This window comes from Aspergillus melleus (assembly GCF_016097325.1).
Source record: "Aspergillus melleus strain CBS 546.65 chromosome Unknown contig9, whole genome shotgun sequence".
NCBI classification, from domain to species: Eukaryota; Fungi; Ascomycota; class Eurotiomycetes; order Eurotiales; family Aspergillaceae; genus Aspergillus; species Aspergillus melleus.
Window position 1 is genome coordinate 99,110 of NW_025763378.1, and position 24,218 is coordinate 123,327.

General features: G+C 54.4%; 15 protein-coding genes across 15 annotated transcripts; 8 read left to right on the forward strand and 7 right to left on the reverse strand.

Annotated features, from left to right (window-relative positions):
* Positions 1 to 1,874: 1,874 nt before the first annotated feature.
* LDX57_012701 (uncharacterized protein) lies at positions 1,875 to 2,207 on the forward strand (the record flags this gene model as incomplete). The annotated part of the gene is made up of 1 exon (XM_046094451.1): positions 1,875 to 2,207. One exon carries the CDS (start codon positions 1,875 to 1,877, stop codon positions 2,205 to 2,207), a length of 333 nt encoding a protein of 110 aa, XP_045950430.1.
* Positions 2,208 to 2,798: 591 nt separating this feature from the next.
* Positions 2,799 to 3,113, forward strand: LDX57_012702 (uncharacterized protein; the record flags this gene model as incomplete). The annotated part of the gene is made up of 1 exon (XM_046094452.1): positions 2,799 to 3,113. One exon carries the CDS (start codon positions 2,799 to 2,801, stop codon positions 3,111 to 3,113), a length of 315 nt encoding a protein of 104 aa, XP_045950431.1.
* A 226-nt stretch (positions 3,114 to 3,339) lies between these two features.
* LDX57_012703 (aldo/keto reductase) lies at positions 3,340 to 4,563 on the forward strand. The gene is made up of 3 exons (XM_046094453.1): positions 3,340 to 3,466; positions 3,514 to 3,794; positions 3,852 to 4,563. The coding sequence occupies exons 1-3, from the start codon at positions 3,410 to 3,412 to the stop codon at positions 4,396 to 4,398; spliced, it is 885 nt and encodes a 294-aa protein (XP_045950432.1). The 5' UTR covers positions 3,340 to 3,409; the 3' UTR covers positions 4,399 to 4,563.
* A 401-nt stretch (positions 4,564 to 4,964) lies between these two features.
* LDX57_012704 (uncharacterized protein) lies at positions 4,965 to 5,225 on the reverse strand (the record flags this gene model as incomplete). Its single annotated transcript, XM_046094454.1, has 1 exon — positions 4,965 to 5,225. One exon carries the CDS (start codon positions 5,223 to 5,225, stop codon positions 4,965 to 4,967), a length of 261 nt encoding a protein of 86 aa, XP_045950433.1.
* An 899-nt stretch (positions 5,226 to 6,124) lies between these two features.
* LDX57_012705 (uncharacterized protein) lies at positions 6,125 to 6,404 on the forward strand (the record flags this gene model as incomplete). Its single annotated transcript, XM_046094455.1, has 2 exons — positions 6,125 to 6,260; positions 6,319 to 6,404. The coding sequence occupies 2 exons, from the start codon at positions 6,125 to 6,127 to the stop codon at positions 6,402 to 6,404; spliced, it is 222 nt and encodes a 73-aa protein (XP_045950434.1).
* Positions 6,405 to 6,810: 406 nt separating this feature from the next.
* Positions 6,811 to 8,467, forward strand: lag1 (Sphingosine N-acyltransferase lag1; the record flags this gene model as incomplete). Its single annotated transcript, XM_046094456.1, has 4 exons — positions 6,811 to 6,988; positions 7,110 to 7,423; positions 7,489 to 7,776; positions 7,850 to 8,467. The coding sequence occupies 4 exons, from the start codon at positions 6,811 to 6,813 to the stop codon at positions 8,465 to 8,467; spliced, it is 1,398 nt and encodes a 465-aa protein (XP_045950435.1).
* Positions 8,468 to 9,076: 609 nt separating this feature from the next.
* On the reverse strand, positions 9,077 to 9,643 carry LDX57_012707 (uncharacterized protein; the record flags this gene model as incomplete). Its single annotated transcript, XM_046094457.1, has 1 exon — positions 9,077 to 9,643. The coding sequence occupies one exon, from the start codon at positions 9,641 to 9,643 to the stop codon at positions 9,077 to 9,079; it is 567 nt and encodes a 188-aa protein (XP_045950436.1).
* A 292-nt stretch (positions 9,644 to 9,935) lies between these two features.
* Positions 9,936 to 10,187, reverse strand: LDX57_012708 (uncharacterized protein; the record flags this gene model as incomplete). Its single annotated transcript, XM_046094458.1, has 1 exon — positions 9,936 to 10,187. The coding sequence occupies one exon, from the start codon at positions 10,185 to 10,187 to the stop codon at positions 9,936 to 9,938; it is 252 nt and encodes an 83-aa protein (XP_045950437.1).
* A 1,873-nt stretch (positions 10,188 to 12,060) lies between these two features.
* LDX57_012709 (Zn(II)2Cys6 transcription factor) lies at positions 12,061 to 14,811 on the forward strand (the record flags this gene model as incomplete). The annotated part of the gene is made up of 1 exon (XM_046094459.1): positions 12,061 to 14,811. One exon carries the CDS (start codon positions 12,061 to 12,063, stop codon positions 14,809 to 14,811), a length of 2,751 nt encoding a protein of 916 aa, XP_045950438.1.
* A 592-nt stretch (positions 14,812 to 15,403) lies between these two features.
* LDX57_012710 (uncharacterized protein) lies at positions 15,404 to 15,858 on the reverse strand (the record flags this gene model as incomplete). Its single annotated transcript, XM_046094460.1, has 3 exons — positions 15,404 to 15,451; positions 15,498 to 15,776; positions 15,838 to 15,858. 3 exons carry the CDS (start codon positions 15,856 to 15,858, stop codon positions 15,404 to 15,406), a joined length of 348 nt encoding a protein of 115 aa, XP_045950439.1.
* A 422-nt stretch (positions 15,859 to 16,280) lies between these two features.
* On the reverse strand, positions 16,281 to 16,967 carry LDX57_012711 (FAD-dependent oxidoreductase; the record flags this gene model as incomplete). The annotated part of the gene is made up of 1 exon (XM_046094461.1): positions 16,281 to 16,967. The coding sequence occupies one exon, from the start codon at positions 16,965 to 16,967 to the stop codon at positions 16,281 to 16,283; it is 687 nt and encodes a 228-aa protein (XP_045950440.1).
* A 225-nt stretch (positions 16,968 to 17,192) lies between these two features.
* Positions 17,193 to 18,325, reverse strand: LDX57_012712 (thioesterase domain-containing protein; the record flags this gene model as incomplete). The annotated part of the gene is made up of 1 exon (XM_046094462.1): positions 17,193 to 18,325. The coding sequence occupies exon 1, from the start codon at positions 18,132 to 18,134 to the stop codon at positions 17,193 to 17,195; it is 942 nt and encodes a 313-aa protein (XP_045950441.1). The 5' UTR covers positions 18,135 to 18,325.
* Positions 18,326 to 18,342: 17 nt separating this feature from the next.
* On the forward strand, positions 18,343 to 20,272 carry LDX57_012713 (uncharacterized protein). Its single transcript, XM_046094463.1, has one exon. The coding sequence runs from the start codon at positions 18,413 to 18,415 to the stop codon at positions 19,745 to 19,747; it is 1,335 nt and encodes a 444-aa protein (XP_045950442.1). The 5' UTR covers positions 18,343 to 18,412; the 3' UTR covers positions 19,748 to 20,272.
* Positions 20,273 to 20,309: 37 nt separating this feature from the next.
* Positions 20,310 to 21,690, reverse strand: LDX57_012714 (MCT family MFS transporter; the record flags this gene model as incomplete). Its single annotated transcript, XM_046094464.1, has 3 exons — positions 20,310 to 20,688; positions 20,746 to 21,499; positions 21,555 to 21,690. The coding sequence occupies 3 exons, from the start codon at positions 21,688 to 21,690 to the stop codon at positions 20,310 to 20,312; spliced, it is 1,269 nt and encodes a 422-aa protein (XP_045950443.1).
* Positions 21,691 to 22,018: 328 nt separating this feature from the next.
* LDX57_012715 (uncharacterized protein) lies at positions 22,019 to 23,614 on the forward strand (the record flags this gene model as incomplete). The annotated part of the gene is made up of 3 exons (XM_046094465.1): positions 22,019 to 22,315; positions 22,373 to 22,987; positions 23,072 to 23,614. The coding sequence occupies 3 exons, from the start codon at positions 22,019 to 22,021 to the stop codon at positions 23,612 to 23,614; spliced, it is 1,455 nt and encodes a 484-aa protein (XP_045950444.1).
* Between the last annotated feature and the right edge of the window lie 604 nt (positions 23,615 to 24,218).

Consider the following 24,218-nt stretch of genomic DNA (forward strand, 5'->3'; position numbering starts at 1 on the left):
TCGGCCCTGCATTGTCGAATCACAGTCACGGTGGCAATGCCATCGGCGATCCTTTTGTTGGTGACGAGCTCATCATGACCCTGCAGCTCCAGTGAGCCAAGTTAGATCCAAGGCAACGACGGACTCGGCGGATGGAGTCGCTCAACTATGAAGGGTGCCACAACGTCATTCATCCGAGAGTCGCCCTTATCTCATCCCTGCAACAGCTCTGGTTCATTGCACGGGGTCCATGTGCGATTTCTGAGACTAGGTTGCTTGGGATCGAGTAAAGCGGCCTTTGGGTACGCGATATTCGTGAAATTGGTAGTCAGCAGAAGAGCACTTTTGAGTTGTATTACAGCTACATCAGTACAGGTGGGTCAGTGCAACAAAATGGTCCAGTTTTGACTATGTTGCTGTATCACCTTTAAAGGACATCGAGGCATGTCGAGTCATAGTTGAGAGCTAGGCCACCAATATACACGTAGGAAAGACGATTTAGAAAGGCAGTCAAAGAAAGGGAAAGGATCAGTCCAAACAAGCGAGATGCGCCTCGCCTGTGGGTTGCGTATAGGCTTTAGCTGTCAGCCTTGCCCAAGCAAATTCCAGTCCTCTGCTGAGTCTTCCTACTACCCAGCGCAGCAGCAGGGCTTTGTTTCAGAGATGGAGATGGAGTTTCTGGCCCTTTCTCCAGAGATAGACTAGGGTGGCAGAGTTCTACTATAAGCCAACCTTCCTAGATCGCGCAAGCCGCCCGACATGGGAGCAGCTGTATTAGGAAGACAAAGCATCGGTATCGGAAACTGGACCATCTTCGACATCAACGTTGTCCCTGTCGGTAGAGGACGATATCGCCAAAAGGACCGACGAGCAAGCGCGTAGCTGGGATGACCAGCGTGCTCAATGGCAATTCTATTTCAGGCAGAACGGTCGCTCAAAGCAGGCGACGGTGCTGGCGGCGACGGAGATTCCTTAAGGCCAATCGACCAGGGTTCGGGATTGATTGAAGAGTGGCAATGGGGATAGACAAGAAGCTCACTAGGGATATCCCTACTCATGCACCGAACAGTGTCATAAGCCACGGTTGTCGAGTTGTCGACGAACAGGGAAAGCGAGTTTGCTCTGTATGTTCGGTTTGCTCGGTTTGTACTGACATCCCGATCGGGCGCCGGTCCTCGGAGTCGGAACAACGACGGCTCCGCCAGGGGATCTCTTCTGTTGAATTTTGCCACTGCACTAAAAAGGGTCAACCCTTACTTAGTAAGGGCTTATTCTAGTGCATATCTCCCGCGGCCACATCTTCCTACTCCGTACACTGGACTACACCGTGTAGGTAACTGTGCTCACATCCGCGGACTTCGTCTCCACCTCTGTCTTTGCAAGAGGCATTGATTTCCTATCTTCCCGCATGTTGTTAACTTCTCCAACTTGCCAAATGCCCAGCATGCGATGGGTGGAAATTTACTGCCTCTGGAATGAGCAGTGCCATGTCATTCCATGCCGAGCCTGGTCTGTTGAGCGGTTCGTGTCATTGTCCAAGGTGACCAAAGCGCGTACGGAGTAGGCCTGGACACTGACCTGAAAATGCCGCAATGACCGGCCAGAATGAGAGATACACCATCGCTCAGAGGGCCATTGGAAATTTGCAGTCTGGCCTTCATCACGCCTTCCCGTACCCACCACCCAGAACGCAGGACGGAAGCCTTGACGACGAAGCAAGAAAGGAAAAGGGGCATGGCCGAAGGGTCCACGAGGGTCACCAATTCTCATAAGCTTTGAGCGTGCAAGTTATTGTCCATCCAGTCGATCCGGTGGGACTCTGGTATCGGGACTTCGCTCCCAAGCTCCCGCACCGGAGTTGCTGCGACCAGGCTTTGATTGCCATCGACAGGAAGATGGTGTCGATCGCCGGCATTATTGGGTTCCTGAGAAGAACGCGACGGGGTTGCGTTCTAACCGCTCCCGGCAATTGCCAGCAGATTTGTGGAAAGGCCCTGGCGATCATTGTCCTCGCCGGTGGATCCGCGGACGAGAAGCCGAGACTATTCGCGCCGGCATCCCATGAGATTTGGGAACTGTCAAGATTAGCTTTTCTGCACTCCACCTGCTACGATATGCGGTCGGCACGCTGGGGCGCTGGCCGGAGAGAAAATTCCAAATGGGCGCCAGTGATGGCATCTGGTGAGAAGCGCAGGTGCGCTCCCACTGAGTTGACCCCGACGCCCTAGGTAGTGTTCTTCCGTTATGGCAGTGTGACAGATCGATCCTCCTCGACCTGTTCCAATACATATTCATCTCATTCGAAGGGCTTGTGTGTGTGTGTATGTGTCTTAACTGAGCCGTGCGGGATTTGGAGTTCCGTAGATTCGTCTTCGTTGACATTGGGACCATCGCGTGCCATGTCAATCAGGAGGAGGGCGGGGCTATTATGGATCAATACTTTGGATAGACGCTGCTAGTCTGCATCTTTAGCGGATACTGCTCGAGTCTGTTCTTCTTGCGATCGTGATAGTGGATTTCGACCGAGTCATGGCTCTGCGACGAGAGATATAAAGCCTCGAGCTGTTCCTCGATACGTTCTCTCCCATCCAACCAAACCATTCATTCATTCCTTCATTCCAATTCAAGGCCCTCGAGCCCAAGTCACTCTTTTCAAGTCACTCCTTCCAGTCGTTCTTTCGAACCACATCTTCCTTTATCTTTCCGTTTCAAACATCGATTCTTAGGTACCCTTCCCTCTGCGACGTGCCTCTCTTTCCTACAAGGCAACAGACTAAACGGGAGACCAGGATACCCCATCTACCACCTCAACCATCACCATGCGTTTCGAGATCACCGCCGCCGCTCTCTCCATGTTCGCCGCCGTCGCCTCCGCGAGCTCCCAGACCGGCTCGGTCGAGGCTCGCGGCGTGGACCTCTCCCAGGTGCCCGCCTCCAGCCTGGCGTCCGGCCTGGTGAGCAAGCTGCCCGTGCAGGTCGACGTGAACGAGTACGACAAGTCCAGCGGTAACGTTGGCGTCGGCATCGTCGCCAACCTGGGCAACATCCCCATGATCGGCTCTCTTCCTCCCTTCACCCGCACCGTGACGGTGAACCTGACGCTCAGCGGTCTGTCCGGTCTGCTGCCCAACTAAGGGGGCGCTGTGGAAGGAGACATAGTCTCCGTGCAATTGGGGACGCGACGTGGTGTATATAAGTGAATCTTATCGAATAATAGTAATGTGGTTGGAATTTTTCCATCAGTATAGATAGACAAGCAGTAGCCGGAAGTGATTAACTCCGCTAACTCCGAGCCGAGAGCGATGAGGTCATTCTTCACGCCGCCCTCCTCATCGTCTCCCTCCTTCTCCCCTCTTTTCCTTTTACTCTCTCTGCTCTGCGCACCTTCATCCCTCCCCTCTACATTCCAGCCCCTGAACCCTGCTCAAGCATGGCCCGCCCCTCTAATGTTCATGTCAAACTGAATGACGCGGTTTCCGTTCCCCTTGTGAGTCCATCCGTCACGTCGACCGACTCGGACTGACGCCGATCAAGCTCGGGTATGGCACCGGCACCGCCTGGTACAAATCGGCGGAGGACACCGCCATCAACCGAGACCTGGTAGAATCCATCAAGACTGCCCTTCGACTGGGATACCGTCATCTGGACGGTGCCGAGGTATACAACACCGAAGCCGAGTTGGGCGTCGCCATCCGCGAGAGCGGCGTTCCGCGAGAAGAACTGTTCGTCACCACCAAAGTGAGCAATAACGTGACCAACATCCCTGGCGCCATCGACCAAAGTCTGAAAAAGCTTCAGCTTGACTACGTTGATCTGTAAGTGCTGCCGTTCGCAAGCCCACCGCTTCTTCGGTCCTGACGGCCTCCCGCCAGCTATCTGATTCACCAGCCGTTCTTCGCCCAGTCCGACGACGATCTGCAGGGCGCATGGGCCGCAATGGAAGAGGTACAACGCTCTGGGAAGGCGAGGGCGATCGGAGTATCCAATTACCTGCGGTCTCATCTCGAGGCTACGCTGCAGACCGCGACCATCGCCCCGGCCCTCAACCAGATTGAATTTCACCCCTATCTACAGCACGGCGATTTGCTCGCGTTTCAACAGGAAAAGGGAATCAAAACCGCTAGCTACGGTCCTCTCACTCCGGCGACTCGCGCGCAGGGCGGGCCCGTGGATGCGGCCGTGTCGGCGTTGGCTAAGAAGTACTATGTCTCCGAGGGCGACGTGCTGCTGCGCTGGTCTATCGATCGAGGAGATATTTCGGTTACTACTAGCTCGAAGGAGTCGCGCCTACAGGAGTATTTGCGTGTCCTCACTTTCAGATTGACTCCGGAGGAGGTGGAGACAATCTCTCGCCTCGGAAAGGAAAAGCATTATCGGGCCTTTTGGCGAAACAAATTCGCCGAGGATGATCGGTCATAGGCCGACCGAGAAATTGGCGTTTGAACCGCCCTCAGATTAGGTCTCAGTACCTTGAGTAGGCATGCACATACGGTTAGAAGATGGGCTAGGGCCTTAAGGTCATGGCTTGTGAGGAATTACAAACATTTCATCTACCTCGACTTCTTTTTTCTTTCTTTTTTTTTGTGGCTCCGGTCAGGTAGAAGAGGGCTGCTTCCAAGGACACCCAGGCGGGTCCTTGATGTCTTAAGTCCTGCAGCGCATACTCCTTAAGCAATCTTACACTGCCTCTTTCTATTCTGCACCATTTGCCACAACGTCCGGCTAGTTCCTGTCTATTCCCGACCTCCGCGTATTGTGGTCACCACCGCTAGAAGCTCATCACACACCTGGAGTCCCTCGACAGATATACTTCTTTTGGTAGCATTCTACTAGGGCCCATAACATCTGACAATGATCCGGATGCTCTCCAGTAGGTATGGATGCTTTAGGATAGTTCTCCGGCTTCGAAATGTCTAACAGCACCTCTTCTGCCTCAGCACATCGGCCTTGCTTGATGAGAATCGAGGCAAGATGTGTTTTGCCGACTAGGCACCCATGTGGTCTTCCCTTAGACGTGAAACGGCAATTGACATGCGAGTGCTGATCAGATTCTCGGCCTCATTCAACTTCCCCATCGCACCTTTTACCTGGGAGAGGTTCACCTTTGCAAGCCAGGTAAATAACTGCTTGTCTCCCAGCTGCTTTTGGCGCGCTTCCAGCACAAATGATATATCACGATATGCATCATCTAGATACTGTTCACCACGCTCCTTGTTCGTGTCCATGTGGTTGATGCTAAGCTCCATGTAAGTCATAGATAAACCCTCCATTGCAGACAGCTTCTGACATCTGTCGTACCTAACCAACGCCTTGGACTGCCACGGCTTCTGTTTGCTGCCGCTTGGCGTATTCAAACCGGAACGAGTACCAGAGGGTTATGCCATGGTTTTCTAGAGCATAGAGGACGGACGGATCACCCGCCGATAAGTTCGACCTCGAATGATCAGCCCCTCGCACCATGCAAAGCTATCCCTTGACTACTCGCTGGCGCTTCTCAGCCTCGGCAAAACGGCCTCCTTAAATGTTGTCAAGTCTTGATTTCAGCAGCTGCAGTATAAGCCAAGGCCTTCTGTGCGACCTCTGATTTTGTCGATCCCGAGCTTGTATCTTGTTCTGGTCTCTAATCACAGACATGAGACGAGGGAGAAGTTGTCGCTGTAAAACTGTATGTGAATGCTCCAATTTGCTCAACGGAGGCAGAAGAGTATACCGCGAGATGGGGGTCCTTGCCGCTTCGCGCCAAATTGCCTGATTGTGAGTCGACATGCTTGGTCGCTCGCGCAGCTACACATGCACCAGAAAATGCATGGAATAGCTGCAACTTTCGGTTATCTGACGGCAGCAATGAGGAGACCAAAGAGGATATTCTCATGATGGAGGAACTCGAAAATGGATCATCCTTGATCTCATCTGTATTTCCTACTCCACCAGGGAAAGGAGGGGCCAGAGTGTTGGTGTTCTGCAAGAGTTGAAGGTAACACCAGGAGAGATTGCAGTGTCACAAAGTTGCCACAGCAAACACACGATGGCCAATGATGGCGGCACTGCCATTTGCTCCGTCATTCCGACGTGGACTGATAAAGCCACGATTGTTTCTTCTAATCGACTAGACAAAGAGCACATTCTTTCTTGATCTCCCACAAATATGGCCCAGTGGGACGCTTTGGTCTTCAGAAACGCAACGACACTCGTTCTAGCAGCGGGGATTATCGTTCTCTTCGTGATCGTCGGTCATGCCATCTTCTATAATACCGCATGGGCCTTGGCTCCCCTGAGAAACCGTAAGTTTAGCTACCTTTGATCGATGAAGCAGAAGTGGCATGTGCTCACCACAACCAGTGAACTCAGATTCCAACACTATATCGGATCCACAACCACCGAAGCAGCCTCCGAGGCTATCAATCCTAGATTTAGACGTGCGATGAAAGGGGCGGGGTGAGTCGGTAGCGGCGAGTTAGGAGAATCTGACTGCGACAATGATTCCTGGGCGAATAGTGGTAGTATCCCATTGGTTCGTTGCCTGGGCTTTGTGGTTTCTTGTGAAACCGGCTGAGGATGAGAAGATTGACTGGTCCGTCGCTGAGACGCCACAATGGAGCAAGGAGGCGCCTGCTTGATCAAGCAAACAAAGACCGGTAGCTCCCCTGTTGTACTGTCCATTCTTGTTATACACGCCGTACCCCCTCTCGCGCAGGTGCTACGGTCTGTCTTTGCCTTGCTATCCTGTTCCCTCGACTTGCTCAGGTGGCTCGTTAGCCCAGTTTATCTTGAGCCATCTGTATAAATTCACATTGTCGGCCTTGCTCGCAAACCCCAATTGCGACCTCCGTAATGGAATCATTTCCCAACAGTCGTCATGGGGAACCTGCTCAACCCACCCCAGGTCCCTGTCTCCGCTTGGGAGACACGTCGCCTTCCAAGCAGGCTGTACCGCACTCCAACGGGGGAATTGCCACGCAAAGAGTCTATCCAAAACGTGCCGGCCGATGGTTGTTTGAGAACCAGATCGGTATGTGACGTGCAATTTCTCACTTTCGCTCCCTTTCCAGCATCTCTCAAATCGCATGTGCCCTGTCAAGTCCACTTCCGCGACTTTTGAAGACTAAAAATTTGCAATTGTGGCCGAACAGAACTGTCCGCCGCTTGCGTCGCCATTTGTCTCTTCACACACCTTTCCGGGCCTGATGCGCGATCCTACACATCGAAGCTCTTCTTCATCTCTCACTATAGCGCCAGTCGGGGCACCTACGCGATCGGGGGCGATGACTTTTACTTCATCGCCTTTTGCATCGTCTTCTTCACCGGTCTCCGTGCCGCTATCATGAAACACATTCTTGCGCCCTTGGCTAGGTATTGGAGGATATCCAGAGCAAAGGACGTCAACCGCTTCGCCGAGCAAGGGTGGCTGTTATGCTACTACTCGGTCTTGTGGACTCTTGGCATGGTGAGTAACACAGTGTGCCTGTGGCGAGTGGGAGAAGGTTGCCAATACCTGACGGCAGGTTCTAGTACATCTATTGCACCTCGAATTATTTTCTCGACCTGAGGGAGATGTGGACTGATTGGCCCACTCGCGAGCTACCGGCGATCAACAAAACATACATGCTATGCCAGTGGGCGTTCTGGTTGCAGCAGGTCCTAGTCATCCACATTGAACGGCGGCGCAAAGATCATTGGCAGATGCTGGCCCATCACACCGTGGCGATTGTTTTGATCTCCACCTCATATGCCTGGCACCTCACTCGGGTGGCCAATTTGATCCTGGTCCTGATGGACGTCGTGGACATCCTCTTCTCCGTAAGCGGCTCTCTCTCCTTTTTTTTTTTTTTTTTTTTTCTCTCCGACTTGGACGTTGGCTAATTCACCATAGCTGGCCAAATGTCTGAAATATCTCGGTCTGCTCACACTCTGCGACATTATGTTCGGCGTCTTCATGGTGTCGTGGTTCATGGCTCGGCACGTCCTCTACCTCATCACCATGTGGAGTATCTATGCGCATATGGCGGAGATCATCCCCGTCGGCTGCTTCCACGGATCGCAAGACACGCTGACGGGCCCCACGCCGCTACCCGAGCGCGGATCGTCGCACATGTTCGATCCCTTTTGGAATCCTTCGGGCACGATCTGCTTCAGTCCGCGGGTGCAATGGGGGTTCCTGGGCGCTCTGGGGTTCCTGCAGTTCCTAAACCTCGTGTGGCTCGTCATGATCGTCCAAGTCGCCCTTCGGGTTCTCGCGGGCCGTGGCGCGGACGACGTACGGAGTGAGGACGAGGGCGAGCTTGACAGCGAGATGGAAGTGACTGGGAATGAGGGGCGCGACGGTGCGTCGTCTCGTCCGAAGGATATCGGGGTGGCGACGGGCCTCAAAGCCTCGCCACGCGTCACGAGCACGAAGAGAACTGCCCACTCTGCGAGTGTTGGTTTGCCGCGACGCAGTGACCAAAAGCAACTTCTGGGCCGACTGGGATGCGAGAGACAAATTGATTGAGTCTAGTAGTGCCTCAAGTGATTAGGGTGCTGAATATTGTGTACATTCCAACATTCCAACATGCCGTCGCGGCGCCGCTGGAGACTGGACACTCCGTGAAATAGAGCGAAAGGACAAGCTAGGTAGCTAGGAACCTGACGTGTTTATGAAAACGAGATAGGAGCGTCAATCGATCTCGGTCATACCGCCGGCGTAGTGGCCTTTTGGGGCGCTATGAATGATGCCCCTCGTACATGATGCTAGGGTACACCTCATTACAAGCTCAAGATATGGACCGGAGATAGGCTCTCTACCATGGAGTCACGGAGGAATGTGTCTTGATTCAGGTTTGTAAGAGAGAAAAAAAAAGACCTTGTTTCTATGGTTGTTTCATCTGAAGAATTCTATCATCATACAAGAAGGGTCGAATGTAGGGGCCTGCGCCCTGGCGCCGGGTCCACCACATCGAACTTTATGGAAGCCAAAATGAAGGACAAGAAAGAACGAAAGAAGGTTAGAAAGGAATAACCGAAGCGCCGTATAATCCGTCATATCTCTTGTCCTCATAAATCCACCGTTCCTGCGTGCCTGCCGAGGTGAAATGGCCGTCTTCTTTTGGCCGCGGCCGCCTTAACCCAGAGTCACGGTGAATGCGGAGCTGGACGAGCAGCTGTTGGTGTCCTTGTCGTCGGACTGCTGGTAGGCTTCGGCACAGTTGCTATCTCCTGCCGAGCAAGAGACGGAGGAGCAGCTGGAGTCGTCGGGGCTGGCGGAGAAGCCGGCGGAGACGAAGGCCGAGCTAGAGTCGAGATCGATGCACGACAGATCCCAGTAGAGGTCGTCATCGCTGGTGGTGTACTCGAACTGCAGCACGCTGTCCTCGCTCTGCGAGGTCGACATCTTGATGGAGATGCCGCCGCCGTCGGAGTTGGTCTGCCAGTCCTCGGAGTAGGTGCCGCCGCCGGAGTTGAGTTTCTGCATGCTGCCGGCATCGCTGGCCGTGGACCACAAGTAGACCGTTGTGTTCAGATTGTTGACGATCTGAACGCCGCCGCCGCCGCCGCCGCCGGAGCTGGCGCCGGAACTCGCACTGGAGCTGGCGGCTGTTCCGCTGGAGGTTGCACTGGGGGCGGCCTTGGGGAGAGCCGTGGTGGCCATGGCGAAGGCGGAGGTGATCAAAGCACGGGTGAACAACATTGTGATTGTGAGGGGGGTTGAGTGATTGAAAAAGTCTGTCTGTTCAACAGAGGGACTAGCGTCAAAGAAGGAAAGATGTGGTGGAGGATCAACCTCGACTTAGAAAGGAATGTATATCAAAGAGAATGTAAGAAAAAGAGACTGTGTTGTTGAATGAAAGAGCAAGACGGGGAGGGCAGAACAGGGTATTTAACCATCCCGGTGGAGTTGAGGTCGACGGTCTCGACAATTCGAGACCAGTCGACGATTCGCAAGCCGGGACGACGCGTGGCGGAGTTGAGGGCATGATATGTCAGATCTCCGATCTCCAGTTCTCCAACTTCGGCTTCATCTCTCGGGATGGCACCGTTAGGGCTAACCCGCGGTGGGGCGGCGCCGGTGGTCTCGACCGGCCAGCGTCGTTGCCCTGACGCGGCTGTCTTTTTCCACCGTGTCGGGGCAATGGACCAGAGAACCGCCAGAAGGTGGACTCTGGACGAGGTTCCTGATATGACGCGGTGCTGGTGGCGACCAACGTGGTCGTCAGGTTCCGCGTGGCCACCATTGGCGGATTCTCTAGGAACTCCAACGAGCTACCATGACGAGGGATCTGGTCCTGAATTTGATCTTCTGGCACCCTTCCACAGTTGCATTGAGTCGAGTTCCACCGGTCCTCGGTCTCGACTCGGGCTGTAGCGGAGTTGATGGGGAGGGTGAAGACTTGACGTAAAAGCTGTGTCTTTACAATTGAGACTTGTTTATAGAATCGCGGTGGTCCTTGTCCTTTCCTCCGAGACACAAGAGAATGATCATTCAGAGCTTTGCAGAATAAAGATTTCCTGCGTGGGAGAGTCACACTACACTATAGCCGCAAATATATACTTCTCCCGAGCAATAGGGACTTTCCCCCCAGACAGACCTAGTACTCAAACCTACACACCTCACTAGTGGTGAACCGGGGAGCTTCACCCACAGAACCCCAGGCTTCTCCAAATGTGTTCTTCCCAAACTAACGAGTGACGAGGGACGAGACAGAAAATCTCTTCTTGTTTGCCACGACGGTCACATGACCATAACGACGCCACGTGATTGGAGCGGAGAGCAGGGGCAGAATCTCCCCTTGCATCATCTTTCCTTTTCTCTTTTCTTTCTTCTTCTCGTGTCATCGCCTCGTGGCAATTCGGGGCTCAGGAATGGAACAACCAAGGTGTTCAACCCCATGGTATGCACCGGAGGATATTCGTCCCCGACTCGATCTGATCTCAGTCTCACACGAGAGAAAGTCGGGACAAACTAGACGTACTCAGTCAGACGGGCATTCACTCCGTTAGGATGACTCGATGGTCCGCAGATTGACACCTTTCTCGTCCTTAGTTCGGATGACGGCCCCGACGTATGAACCCTGTGGCCGGCGAGGGATCGGAACCCCTGATCCTTCATGCAGCTCGCTGGGTGGAAGACGAGAAGCACAGAACCGACTGGCTAAGAATAGAACTGTTCTGTCTGTCCGGCAGGCGTAAAGAAGGAAGTCGCTTAAGGCTTCCCGATGCGAGGCCTCAGGCACGTGGAGATCTCCGCCTTAGTGCCTAGTGCTGCCTTAGCGCGGCCTTGGTGCCTGTCGTTCCTCTGCTCTCTCTTCGCCTTTCTGGCCTCGCTTTCTCCTCCTTGGTCTGCACGCCATCCCCATCTCTCACCTCTGACTGGCCACGACTCCATCGTTCATCGCCATGAGGCGGCCGGGCTCGTCCTTCCGTGGCCTTTTCTCGGCGCCGAGTTTCGACAGATCTCTCACGCTAGCCCGTGAGGAATGTTGCGACTCCCTAGTGGCTACCTAGTCCCTTCGTATCCGGCTCTTGCGCTACTCCTGCAGCAGTTCAGCGCCCTTCGTATTCCCACCGTCGCTTCCTTCCACCACTTTTTATCCGGTTCCTTTCAGCCGAGTGCGCCTAGCCTCTCTCTCTGCCGGCGAAATGACGGTCGGTTTCAGACCTCTCTGCGCTGACCTGTCGATCCGGCGTCGAACACGAGTTGTCCAGCGCGATCCCTGCCTGCCGGCAAATCATTGGCGTCTCAACGCCTCGCGAGCGCCAGGCATCATCCCTGTTTGTGCCACGGTAAGATTCTCAACGCGCTGTCGCCATCGATGCCTCCAGAGGTTCGCTTTCCCACTTGGCGCTGGGGGCCAGAACCCCTCCACGACGAACAAATAAAGCACCTCGGCCAGATGGAGGACAATAAGACAAAGGAAAATCGTCGGTGCCAAATTTGGATGCAGAAAGCACGGAAATTCCACGTGTCTTGGACCCAGAAAGCAGATCGCCAGTTCGCCTGACATTCGGTGTAACGGCACCCACGGCACCCACGGCACCGTATACTCCACGGCCGTGCTACGAAGAGAGAAACGGAGCTTGACGGCTCGTTCCGTACTCGTCGCCGGTATGGCTACCACGCAGTCAAGTACGTGCCAATGCCTTGGGGTTCATGGAGGGATCGTCCCTGCTAACGGTCTCCGCGTAGATCCCGCATCCACCTCGCCCACAACGTCGACTTCCGCCGCCACCGGGCTGCGACGAAGTTGTATATTTTGCCGTGCGCGCAAAATCCGTTGCTCCGGCGGTCATATATGCAGTGCATGTCGCGAACGCAATATCAACTGCGTGTACGGGCCCGAGGCCCGCAAAGGCCGCCCTCGGCGCAAACCGTCCAGCCTCGATCGTTCGCAACGACTCTCGCCGCCCACCAGCAACCCCGGCGACGCAGATTCGGGCGTGAACACGCCGACTCGGCGTCATCTGAGTCCCCTCGATGCCGACCGCACCCTGGGTCAGGACTTGGAGCAGATGTTCACCGAATACTTCATCCAGCAATCCGGGTCCCGCTCCAATCTGTTCCAGAATTCCATCGCCGCATTCCATCGACAAATGGGCCGTTCGTCGCCCAGCCATTCGTCGCCAGAGTCGCGGGCGTGGCTGCACTACGAGGGTCTCTTGTCCTTCTTGGCCCATGACATGGTCGAAATGCTACTGGGCCTCAGCAGCCTAGGATGCGAGCGACCCCGCGCCGCCAACCGAAGTTTTTATATTACGAGCCTGGCCGCCGATACCACCTGCGAGATGTTTGACTCACCTCTCACGATGAAAAACCCCTTATCGGTACTGGGGAAGTACAGGGTGCTCCAGATGGTGGACCTCTGGTTTTCGATGCATCCCCTCTCCCCGGTGGTCTCCAAGACGCTGCTGATCAGCGAGATCAAGGACGAAACCGTGGACCCGGCCCTGCTGGCAATCATCCTGGCCGACGCCTGCCAGGTGCATCACGGTCCCCAGGCTCGGACGCGCGAACGCCAAGGCCCGGGGGCCGATCAGGAAGACCCGGCCACGCTGATTCGGTTTGCCGCCAATCACCTCCGACCGCGCGCGGCGTTGTGCGGCGATTCGGATCCGCTGTCCACGGCGCAGGCGCTGCTTCTCATGGGCTGGCGAGAGCTCTGCCTGGGCAACGCACGCCGGGGCACCTGCTACGTAGGCTACACCTGTCGCATCGTGTCTCGACTGCACAAGATGTGGGCGGACGAGTCCTCGATGGAGGTGGACAGCATCAAGTTGAATGGCATTGACATCGGGTTGGTGAAGCGGGAGATCCTGCAGAACATTTACTGGCTGTGTCTGTCGACCACGACATGGTCCTTTATGCAGATCAATCAACCGTTTTCGCTACTGCTGCCGGAGGAGATCCCCGACTTCCCCAGCATGGACGAGTCGCTCTCCCCGAGTCTCCGCCTCGACCGCGCCTCCGACAACATCTCCACGCTGCAGGGACAGACGCGGACGATGCAATGGCTGTGGCCGCTTAGCCACATAACCAGCACGGTGGCCCATATCTACACGCTTTTCCTCAACGTATCCGGCAACGATGAAACGCCGCGCACAGAAATCGCCCCGTGGCAAACCCAGCACATCCACGAGCTGCATCATCTGCCCCAGGCCTGTTTCGATCCGTCCGTTTTGTCCCGACATATTCGGCGCATTCTGCTGCAGGCCATCCAGGCCGTCGAGCGAGAGGTCACGCACCTCCCCTCGCAGTCCTTCCTGTTGACCGCGTACCACACGATCGTTATCCATATGCTCTTTGCTCGGCATCGACGATGCCATGAGTCTCCCCACGTCAACCCGGTCACCGTGCATGCGTTTATTCAATCGGCCACCGCACTGCTGGCCATCGCACAGCGTTCGCCACTCGTTGACTCGAGTCCGGTCGCTTCGCCCCGCATGATGAGTGACAGGGGCGCGGACGTAATGCGCACGCTCGCCCTCGGCCTAGATACATGTAGTCGCGCGCTGGCGCACATTCACGGACATTCTCATCAATGGATGGGCGCAGGCGACGAGACTGACGCAGCCGCGATCACAGCGCAACTCGCGGACTATGCTCATCAAATGCACCAGCTTTGCAAGGGCGACTCCCTCCTCTCTTCCGGACCGGTGATTCGGCCGGTCAAACGACGGTTCAAACAGCTGAAACATGTCTTTTCCACTTCCCCGTCGCCAACCAACGGGAGATCTCTACCTACGTCCGTTATCGCCGACAGCGCCAGTCCCCTTTCGGTGTCGATCGCCGACGATGCACCGCCACTGGTGGCGGGTCGCTCATCCGGGATTTCCCTGACACAATCAATCGCCAGCCCGTCGCCGGCACTGTCTGATTGTCCGGCCGAGGTCATCGATTCTTACTTCTTCCTCGGAGATCCTGACATGGGCTCTCTGCTCGGCCTAACCGGGTTCATCAAGCCCGGGCCGGGCCCCCGGGTCGGTATCCCGCCGTCTCGGTCGAGTCCAGCCGCGCACCCCACGCAGTCCCATACGTCCATGTTCCCTTCCATGGACTTTCACGGTCGCGATAATCTCCCTTTCAGCAGCCCCGCATCCGCCAGTGGACAGATTGGTGCCGGCGTTCACTCCGTCGCAGATCCTTACGGCGTACCCTTCCCTCAGGAACCCAGTCAGACCCCAATTCAAACCCGTCACATACCTTCGGATTCGTTGGACTCGGTCCCGTCAGAGAATGAGATCGCGTCCCTGCGGACTACCGAAAAAGAAACTGTCTCCGATCCCTGGGCTCTCCCGTCTTCATGGCTGGAGCCATTCGGCACTGGGCTTGGGAACGGGACGGATGGAATTTTCCGACCGTGACTCCGATGTTACGGCTCATGTCCTTTGTGACGATAGCGATTCCTCGAATACCTGTCTCGTGTTTCGTTGATGGTTATCTCAACCTGTCCCGTTCCATTTAAGGGCTTGCTTCACACTATATAGCGCATGTATTAGAACTCGTTCTACTTAGATACACGAAATCTTCCATTTTCTTCCAATCTTTCGCATATATGGAGCCGTACACCCAAGCTGTATCGCATCAAGGTGCTATCGGGTTCTTCAGTGGCTCGTGTCCTCGGGCCAATTAAGCCTGTTCACTTTTTTGAGCCCATTAGCTCTCCATACTACTCTTGATGAAAGGGTTTAGTGACCAAAGTTTGCCCGTGGGGTGTCTGCCTGGCCTCGGCTTCCGGCCATGGGTTGGCAGGCTTGGTCGTTCTCTCACATTCACCGTTATACACAGGAAGGAATATTGCTGTTAGAAGGCATAATATGTCATATAATCTGAGTACAGGGAAAGCCGATGCTATAGTCAAGATATGCGAGGGTGTTCTAATTCTGTCCCTCTCCCTCTTTCCGTGTCTCTGTCTCTCTCATCAATTCATTTGCGCTGCTGCGTATCCCGCTTACTTTAGTTGTTCTTTTTGCTTCCTCCGTCTGCCCGTTGAATTTGTGCCAGCTAGATGCAGGTCAGTCTCCATTTCCCAGAGGTCTAATAAACTTACTCTCTTCGACACTGGCTGGTGTCCGTACAGCCACCCTAGGTACCACATCCACACGCTGCTCGGCACCCATTGGTAGATCAAAGATCGTACCATTTTCCCCGTGCCCAGCGGCAATTTGGCCGTGTGCACTTGAGCATAGCGTGCCGAGAAAGAGGCTACGTCTTGAGCGCGCCGCTCCCGAAGGCGAGAGTAGGACTTCAGGGCGGAGGCGTCACCTTCAAGAAAGTCGGCAATCGAGTCTGCGAGCACGGTTGCATCTTCGATGGCTTGACAGGCTCCCTAGATCCGTGGATTCAATTAGTATAGGATCTCCTTAGCTCAAAGCGAGAAAAGGACATACCTGACCAAAGAATGAGGTCATAGAATGCGCCGCTATGAAGATTGCGAGTTAGCCCACGGTTGGCAAAGGACAATACTCTGAATAACAGAGAAAGCATACCGTCGCCCAACAGCGCAATGCGCCCTTTTGCCATGTCTGGAAAGTCAACCTCCTCAAACACATTACTCGCGATCACTCGCTCCGCTTCGTCCACGACTGCGAAACACGACGGTTAGCAATCGTCAATCGCGCATGACAATTGGTGGAAGGACTTGCTGGACTTCACGGTCGAATTACGACCAAATGGATGGAACCGCTCTCCATACACTGCATTGACTGTTTCGCCCGTTGCTCCTTTCCAGACCGAGCGATCTGGAGTCTCACCCGGCGCGAGTTCAGCTCGCTTGACCCCGATGAACCACTGTCGGTTCTCCTTGCAGGGCCAGGTCGTCAATATGCTGTCATTATACAACATCCAGTGGCCCATTCCTAGATCGTCGGAAGTCAGATGTTCTAACGGTTGGGTGTATCCCGACATGTGAACTCGTCCCGTGAAGCGAATCGTATTCTCGGCTTTGAGGCCCGAAGAACCAGCAAGCTGCGTCTGTCAGTAGATGACGCGCACTATAGAGTAGAGAGCATACAATACGGCGAGTTGCACTCCGGATCCCATCGGCACCGGCGACCACGTCGGCGTAGATTGTTCGGCCATCATCGCTCACCACGCGCACTGGCGCGCGCGCATTCTCGCCGTCCACGATGTCTACCACATTCCACCCGAATCGCACCGTCTCTGCGCCGCCGGCTGCCTCGTACAGATACCGATGGAACTCATGCCGCTCAATCGAATGGACATTATATCCGAACCAGCGCTTCGCAAGTCCGAAGTTGATGGTGCCCCAGCAGTCCTTTTCCCGGTATACTCGAATGCCGAGGAGCTCCTGCGAATTGACTTGGATGGCCTGCAGGAGGCCGAGCTGCTCCAATACGCGCAAACAGTTCGGAGCAAGAGAGATTCCGGCCCCCTGAGGCGTCACGACAGGCGCTCGCTCAAGGATGACGAAGGGGATGTCGAGGCGGCGTAGGAGGGCACCGAGGGTGAGTCCTCCGATGCCTCCGCCGATGATCACCACGGGAACGTGCTCGGTCATGATAATGGATGGGTAAAAGATGAAGCGCTGTATTCAACATAGTCTACAAATCTGCCTCTGGGCAATATTTAACCATGGCCGATTGTAGGCGTTGCGCTGTCCTACAGGGCCTCATCCGAGGAAAAGGCCCGTTTGTGCACGGAGGCGGACGGCGGCTTTAGGGCTTCCGATGTATGCAAGGACTTCTTCTAAGCTAAGCATCTCCTGTTCTAAAATTACACCCGATCATTCCATGCGACCCAAGACATTCCTGAGGATCAGCGTCAGCTCATCGGCAAATCCCTCGTCAAAACAACCGTCGTGCATCGCGCGGAAGGGCACGGTGGCAAAGCCCTTGAACTGCTGAGCTGACCATCCATTCGTCGCATCTCCGTTAATCTTCCTCGCAAATTCGCGCCGTCTCTCGCGCAGCAAAGGGGACAACGTTCCTAGCGTCTCACATTTGATCAGCGTCGCGCTCGTGTTCGGCAGCAGAGGACGCTCTCCGCCGGGGAGTGCGGACCGATACGAGGACAACATCCGGAGGCCGTGATGAATGTGTTGGCGCAATCGACCGTAGAATCGTATCATCGAGCCGTCTACGTCTTCGTCGTCGTCGCTATCAACCTCCCCGTCCGAGCTTTCTCGGCTCGTATCGCTGCTGCTGCTGCTATCTTCGTCGCGCAGCGGTGCGCTGGCGGACTCCTCGGGAGCGTTCATGCGGCGGGCGATGGCGTTGTAGGTGATCGTGGCCACGACGTGATGCTCGCGCGCGTCTTGAAACGGCAGATAATGCGCAGGATTCAGCGAATCAATCATCAGGACATGTTGCACCGTTTCACCTTCCGCGGTCAGAATGGCGGCCATTTCCACGGCAATCATTCCCCCCATGGACCACCCGCCAAGTAGGTACGGCCCCTTGGGCTGGATTTCGCGACGAACGATTGAAACGTAAAGCGCGGCAACTTCGAATAAGCTGCCGGGCGCGGCACATGGCGATCCATGCTCGTAGATGGGCGCCGAGATCCCGTATACCGGGCGGCCTTCGTGCAGATTTTGGTCTTCGTCGGGGTACGATAGAGGCCCGAGGGCGAAATAGGGCAGCGCAAGGCCGGAGATGGCGTGGACGAGAATCAGTGGCCTCAGTGGCGAGTCGGGACTGCCCTGGATGTGCAAGACGGTGTCCATCGTGGGTGGTAGACTCAATTGCTAGCTGGTGCTGGTGGCCTTTCTCCGTCGCACTCTCTGCATTTTCCAAGCTCAGTTTCCGTCTCTTTTATGGGGCCCGAAGCGATACAGATCGTCCCACTGCTCCGCGTCTCAGCGGCCCATTTTTTAGGGCTGACGATCTGGCCCGCACTGCATTCGAGGCTCCGTTGCGACACGGGGATTAGCAGTTGGCGCTGCATCGACAGGGGTCGCTGGGGCTTGCCGATGGTGCATATAACGTGGCAAAGTCCACGCGGATGACAGACGTCCGATCACAGTCGCCATCCTTGTCATTCTCTCTAGATCTAGCCACAGCGATGAAGTTCCTCGTCACTCTAGGGCTCCTCGGCGGTGCCCTTGCTGCCCCGGCTCCGGAGTCGGGCAAGCATAGGGCGCAGTCCTTCGACATGCCTTTGCAATGGACACCGTTTGGCTTCACGACCGATACCATCACGGTCGGCAGTCCGCCTCAGAAGGTGGATTCGTTCGTTGACTGGACCTGGATCGGTCAGTATGTTTTCACGCCGCGCTGCCATGGGAGTTTGTCGAAGACGTACGAATGTCTGCAGCCGTCGCAGGCGCTGTTCAATCAGACCGAATCCCACACTTTTGTCAATCAGACTCGCCTGTTCCCCAATCGCGTCTGGAACCCGAATCATTTCTTCTTCTACGACGATCTCTCCGTCGGCTTCGGTTCCGACATCCAGCGGGTAGGCAAGCAAAGCGCTCGAGTCACCCTGCAGACGGCCGACATGCACTTCAAGCTCGACTTTGCCTATCCTTTCTCCGGGGTCTACGGCCTCTCGCCCGTCTTTAGCAAGGACAATGCCTCGACGCAGTCGCCCTTCTATCAGATGTGGCGTCGAGGCGCCTATCGCTCGCCTATCACCTCATTTCAATACTGCTACAACAGCACTTTCGGCAACCCAGCCCCCGCTCGCGAGCGTTGCGGCGGAAATGACGGGCTTCAGACGCTGGGAGGTTTGTCGCCGGCTCTGACGAAGCAAGGACGCGATGCTGCATCTTCCATCTTGTGGTACAAGAACATCTTCTTCCCCGTGGTGAACGACATCAATTTCGAATACGATCCACCGATTTACAATTACTGGGCCGTACACCTGACCAAGCACCTCATCGGCGACGAGGAGCAAGTCTTAAACACCACCTACGGTGGCAACCCCGGCGCCATCTTCGACCACGCCAGCTACGGCCACGGCGTTCCCATGTCTGTGAACAGCTACAACCGGCTGATTCAAATCACCAACGGCCAACCTCTTTCTCTTGAGGAGGGTCAGCTGCCCAACAACGGCAACCAATCCTTTGTATCGGTGGATTGCGACAAGGTGTCTTCTTTTCCGCCTCTGAAATATCAGTTCCAGGGTCATGACCGACTGTGGGAGGTGATCCCGGAGAACTACGTTGAGAAGCTATCCCTGCCGAACGCCACCGAGCCCACCTGTGTGTTGAACGTGCGTACCTTGGGCGAAGGAAACTTTGTCATTGGGAACTTTGGCGACACCTTTGCTAAAGATAAGATTGTGCTCTTTGATTTCGAGAAGATGAAGGTTGGACTGGCGGATATGCCGAAATAGAGGTGGGCAGCTTTGGATATTCCCCACCAACTGTCTGTTTGGTCATTAGGTCTGTGCAGGTGTATATAAATGAGATTTAAGAATGGAAGAGACGGAGCTATTCATGATATAAAACCGTGACTAGAGTACGCAAGCCTTGCGGTGGTGGGCGGGTAGAGCTTGGATCCTCAATAACACGGGGACGTAGATCGGGACAGAACTGGGTGCTATTGCTTTCCGCTAAGGAGAATCAAACGCATTCCTGCACTAAAGTAATAGCACCGGAAATTATCCCTGAGCTAATTTGAGCCAAGGAGGTGTAAGGCCGCTACGTACTGTGTCGATGAAGAGTGCTTGGAAACCCCAAATGACTTGTTCTTAGTGTTGTTAAAACGTTCCGAACAGCAAGGACAGGGAGATGGAAGAAGCCCGTATAGCTATCAATTATGTGATGAAGAGATTTCTGAAATCTCGAGGTGCTGCGAATACATGGCGAAAGCCCTTCAGCACTTTGAGATAGAGGGAGAACGGTTTCTACTGCTAAACATAGAGGCAAAGCATACACGCTTGCGATCCCTACAGCTCACACGGCTTGGAAGAAATTGCGACTAATGACCCATCGCGATCCAACCAACAGCACGGCCCCTGCCAGGAGAATTACGCCAGCAAAATTGATTAGACCAGAATATTCGCCGTTTTCAGTCGAGACGAGGGCGCCCCCGATGGGAGCACCGGTCAGAGCGCCCACGGAGCAGACGGCCATCATGACGCCGATCTTTATGCCGATAATCTGCAAGTTATCTGTTATCTGCGCCACGCAGGCCGACTGCAGCGAGATCAACCCCCCGGAGAACAGCCCGTATAGAACAGCGAAAGTCACGATGCTGCCTTTCGTACACATGACGTGCAGGCAAAGCAGTACAATTCCCGAGAGAAGCGAGCATATAATGGCCATGTTGAACCTAAACTTCATATAAATGACTTGCGTTTTAAAAGGCAAGATAAAATGGATGACATACCTTCCCATCTTGTCCGCCAGCCCCCCGGACACAACTCGGCCGACGAGCGAGCCAGCATTCAGGATGGCAATGAGGTCGTTGGCAAAGACAGAGTCCACTCCCTGCTGTCGGGCATACAAGGGAAGGTAGTAGAAAGGGATGAACATTCCCCACATGACGAACAGCATGCCCGCAACGAGCAGTAGAAATCGCGCGTCTTTGAAAATAGCCATGACCTCTGCTTTGGGCACGTCGCTCGCCTTGGTCGGTGGCAAACGAGGCACAACCATCAGACATGCCGGTGCAAGTAATCCCAGGGACACAAAGCCGACAATACGGAGGGCCCAAGGAAACCCAACGGCACCAAATAACCGGTCCAGGATCAACGGCCAGGCGATCCCTCCGAGAGACGAACCGGCCACGACAATACCCAAGGCTAGACCACGTCGACGGTGAAACCAATGCGGAATTGCGGATATTGTGGGATAGAACAGCATAGCATCACCGATACCGAATAGAAGACTCTGTGTCAGAATGAACTGGTAATACTTGTGACACAGACTGATGAACATCAGGGACAGGGCGAAGAATATCGTGCCGGGCACAAACAGGACCTTCGCCCCCTTCGTGTCGAAGACAGGGCCAAAGACCACGCCTCCAACAAACAGAAGAAATATTTGAATAGAGCCAATCCAGGACACGGTGCTCTCACTGTGACTGGCGAGGAGGTGCTCCCCATAGTAGGCCTGGAAGGTGCCAAAGGAATTGAGAAGGCCTACAGCGCCGTCAGTAGGGTTGTTTTCACTAGGCCTATCTCGAGACATAGTCACCAAATGTAACAAAGTACGTCAGAAACCCTCCCACGACGACCATCCACGCACGTAACCCGCCATCAGGAGTGCCCGAATCCACGTCTGGAGAAACCAGCGTTTCCGCCGAAGTGTGTTCTTTCTCCGACATCGACATTTTCCTGAGTATTCAAGGCTACCAAGGACTATGATGAAATTAATCAAGTTTTCCGCACTCAATAGAAGCAACGAGGAACCTTATCGAAGATCAGACCATCTTCAGATCGACGGCGACGCGGACTTTTTAATGGGCGGCATTAGGGCTAAAAGTCTCCGCCGTCCGTCGGAGAGAAAGAACCCCGGTGGATCTGAGTCAGACGCTGCCCTGAGAAGAATACGATGCCTTGGAGGAAATTCAATATATATCGGGCTTATTCTGTCCGAGTTGAGCCATGGGAATTGCGAACTATCCGCCTATTCAACTGTTGTAGTATCGGTCAGTCACCATGTACGCCTCGGACCTAGAATCCATCCGCTTCAGCCCCAGCGTCGTTCCCCTCGGGGCAATGACACTCGCAGTCCTGCTTCTTGTGAGATATATGCTTTTCTCAAGCAAGTTGCCCTCAGTCTCGGTGGGGCTTCCCATCTGGGGCAACCTGGTTCAATATAGCAAAGATCCAGTGTCGTTTATTGCCGCGGCTACCAAACACTATGGGCAGTGCTTCACCGTGCCTATGCTACTCGGTCGCACCGTCTGGTTGCGCAGTGGTCAGTTGAACAAGGAGTACTTGGAAACCCGCGAGGTACGATCTCCCTGTCGTGTCAATGTGGTCGTGATCCCTGACTTGTAGATACCACAGGATGTGTGGTCCTTTGGGGACGGGATGGGTTTCTTCCTCAACAAGATCGTCATCCCCGGATATTTTAGCCACCTTCGCACATTCGTTGGCTCGCTAAGTAAGGGGATCTCGAGGCAGGTGATCCTAGACCACTATGGCCAGGTTGCGCAGCAGGAGACCGTCAAGTCTATGGCCACCTGGTCCGAGGTCGCTGAACGCGGGCAGTCCATGGAGCTGTTCGAGGAGGTCTCCTTCCTCGTCCACAAGATCATTGTTCGTTGTTTGATGGGCTCCGACTTTTACGATCATCACGTCGCCGAGCTATTCGACCTACTTCATTCGATGGAGGAGAATGTGGGTAGCATTCTGCACACCATTCTGCCGGCCTGGGTTCCTCATACTCCGGCACGCCGACTGTGGGCTGCACGCGATCGCATCCGCCAGATATTTGAGCTACGACTACAAGAGCGAGAGAAGAACCCGGAAGAGTGGCGTAACTCTCTGGATTATATTTCCTATACGCTTCGGGATCCGTCGACTGCCCATCTGAGCGGTTTCTACGGGGCCCATCATACCCTGTTGATGTTTGCTGCCCACACGAGTACGGTGGCCAGTATCTCATGGACCATTCTAGAGGTATGATCGAACTACATTCGTATTTGATACGCTTTCTCTTAACGTGGCGTGAGCATCCTGTTGACGATCAACTGGCTTGGATAGCTTCTCAAATCCCCCCAGCGCTTGCAGACTCTGCGTGAGGAGCTGGCATCCAACCCGAACGTTGAACAGTGTACTTTTCTGGATGCTCTTGTCAAAGAGACTGGACGGCACTATTCGGGGAACACCGACGTTCGCTGGGCACGACAACCCAAAACTCTTCGCAATGTGCCCGACGCGATCACCATCCCAGCAGGCACGGTCGTTTCTATCTCGCCCTACCTCACGCACCATGATCCGGAGGTATGGTCCAACCCGAGCATTTACTACCCCGAGAGGTGGGTTGAGCAGCCGGACCTGGTTAAGAAGTTGAATGACGGTACGCAACTGCGATATATCCCATTCGGCGGCGGTAGCCATCGATGTCCCGGAGAGAAGATGGCCACCATGATCTCTAAATTGGTAGTCTCGACCGTCGTTCAACACTGCGAGCTTGACTTTGGGGGAGAAGGAAAGTCTCAGGATACGACAACGTTGGACTTCTCTAAAGTGGGTAGTCCGTGGTTGAAAGGAGATGTTCACGTCCGCATTCAGAAGGCGTCCTAGGCACTCTCGTCTATGACCGAGAATAACATACACAAATAGAATAAAATTGCCGGACTTGGAATTGACTGGGGTGCATCTTTCGGCTGTCGCGCACCCACTATCGAATCGAATGTACTAGCTCTTAAGACTGATGAGAAACGGAAACTTGGCCATTGAAAAGATTCGTTAAATACCGAGCTTCAAACTTCGTTCGTAGCATCCCAATACAGGGAGGAATGACATCCTTGTAAAATCAAATTGTTGACAGTTTCTTTAATTCATGATTCAATATGAAACAGTACTCTCTAAGCCGTTGACTCGGCTCCAGCGATCTACGAACCGTAACATTCGTGTAGGGACCGGAGACAATATATCTCCATCAGAAGTTATCTGAACCAACACATCAGCGCAAAGCATAAACATTCTATTTATCTGTGAAGGGTACATTAGTGACTTTTGTAGGTACCCCATACAGTCCCATCTGTAACGATAAATATAATAAGTGTTCAGATCTCTAGACTGGAGATCTGGACCTGGGATTGGAGCGACTATCCCTTCCCCAATGTGTAGACTCGACGGTTGTAGGTTGGGCGAGAAACATGATCTATATTAAAAGGCAATCTCT

Excerpts from the sequence above, each read along its gene's own strand:
- LDX57_012713 (XM_046094463.1), top strand. The coding sequence starts at position 18,413 with ATGACAGACGTCCGATCACAGTCGCCATCCTTGTCATTCTCTCTAGAT.
- LDX57_012703 (XM_046094453.1), top strand. The coding sequence starts at position 3,410 with ATGGCCCGCCCCTCTAATGTTCATGTCAAACTGAATGACGCGGTTTCC. Across the intron at positions 3,467-3,513 it reads ACGCGGTTTCCGTTCCCCTT|CTCGGGTATGGCACCGGCAC; the intron begins GTGAGTCCATCC and ends ACGCCGATCAAG. Across the intron at positions 3,795-3,851 it reads CAGCTTGACTACGTTGATCT|CTATCTGATTCACCAGCCGT; the intron begins GTAAGTGCTGCC and ends GCCTCCCGCCAG.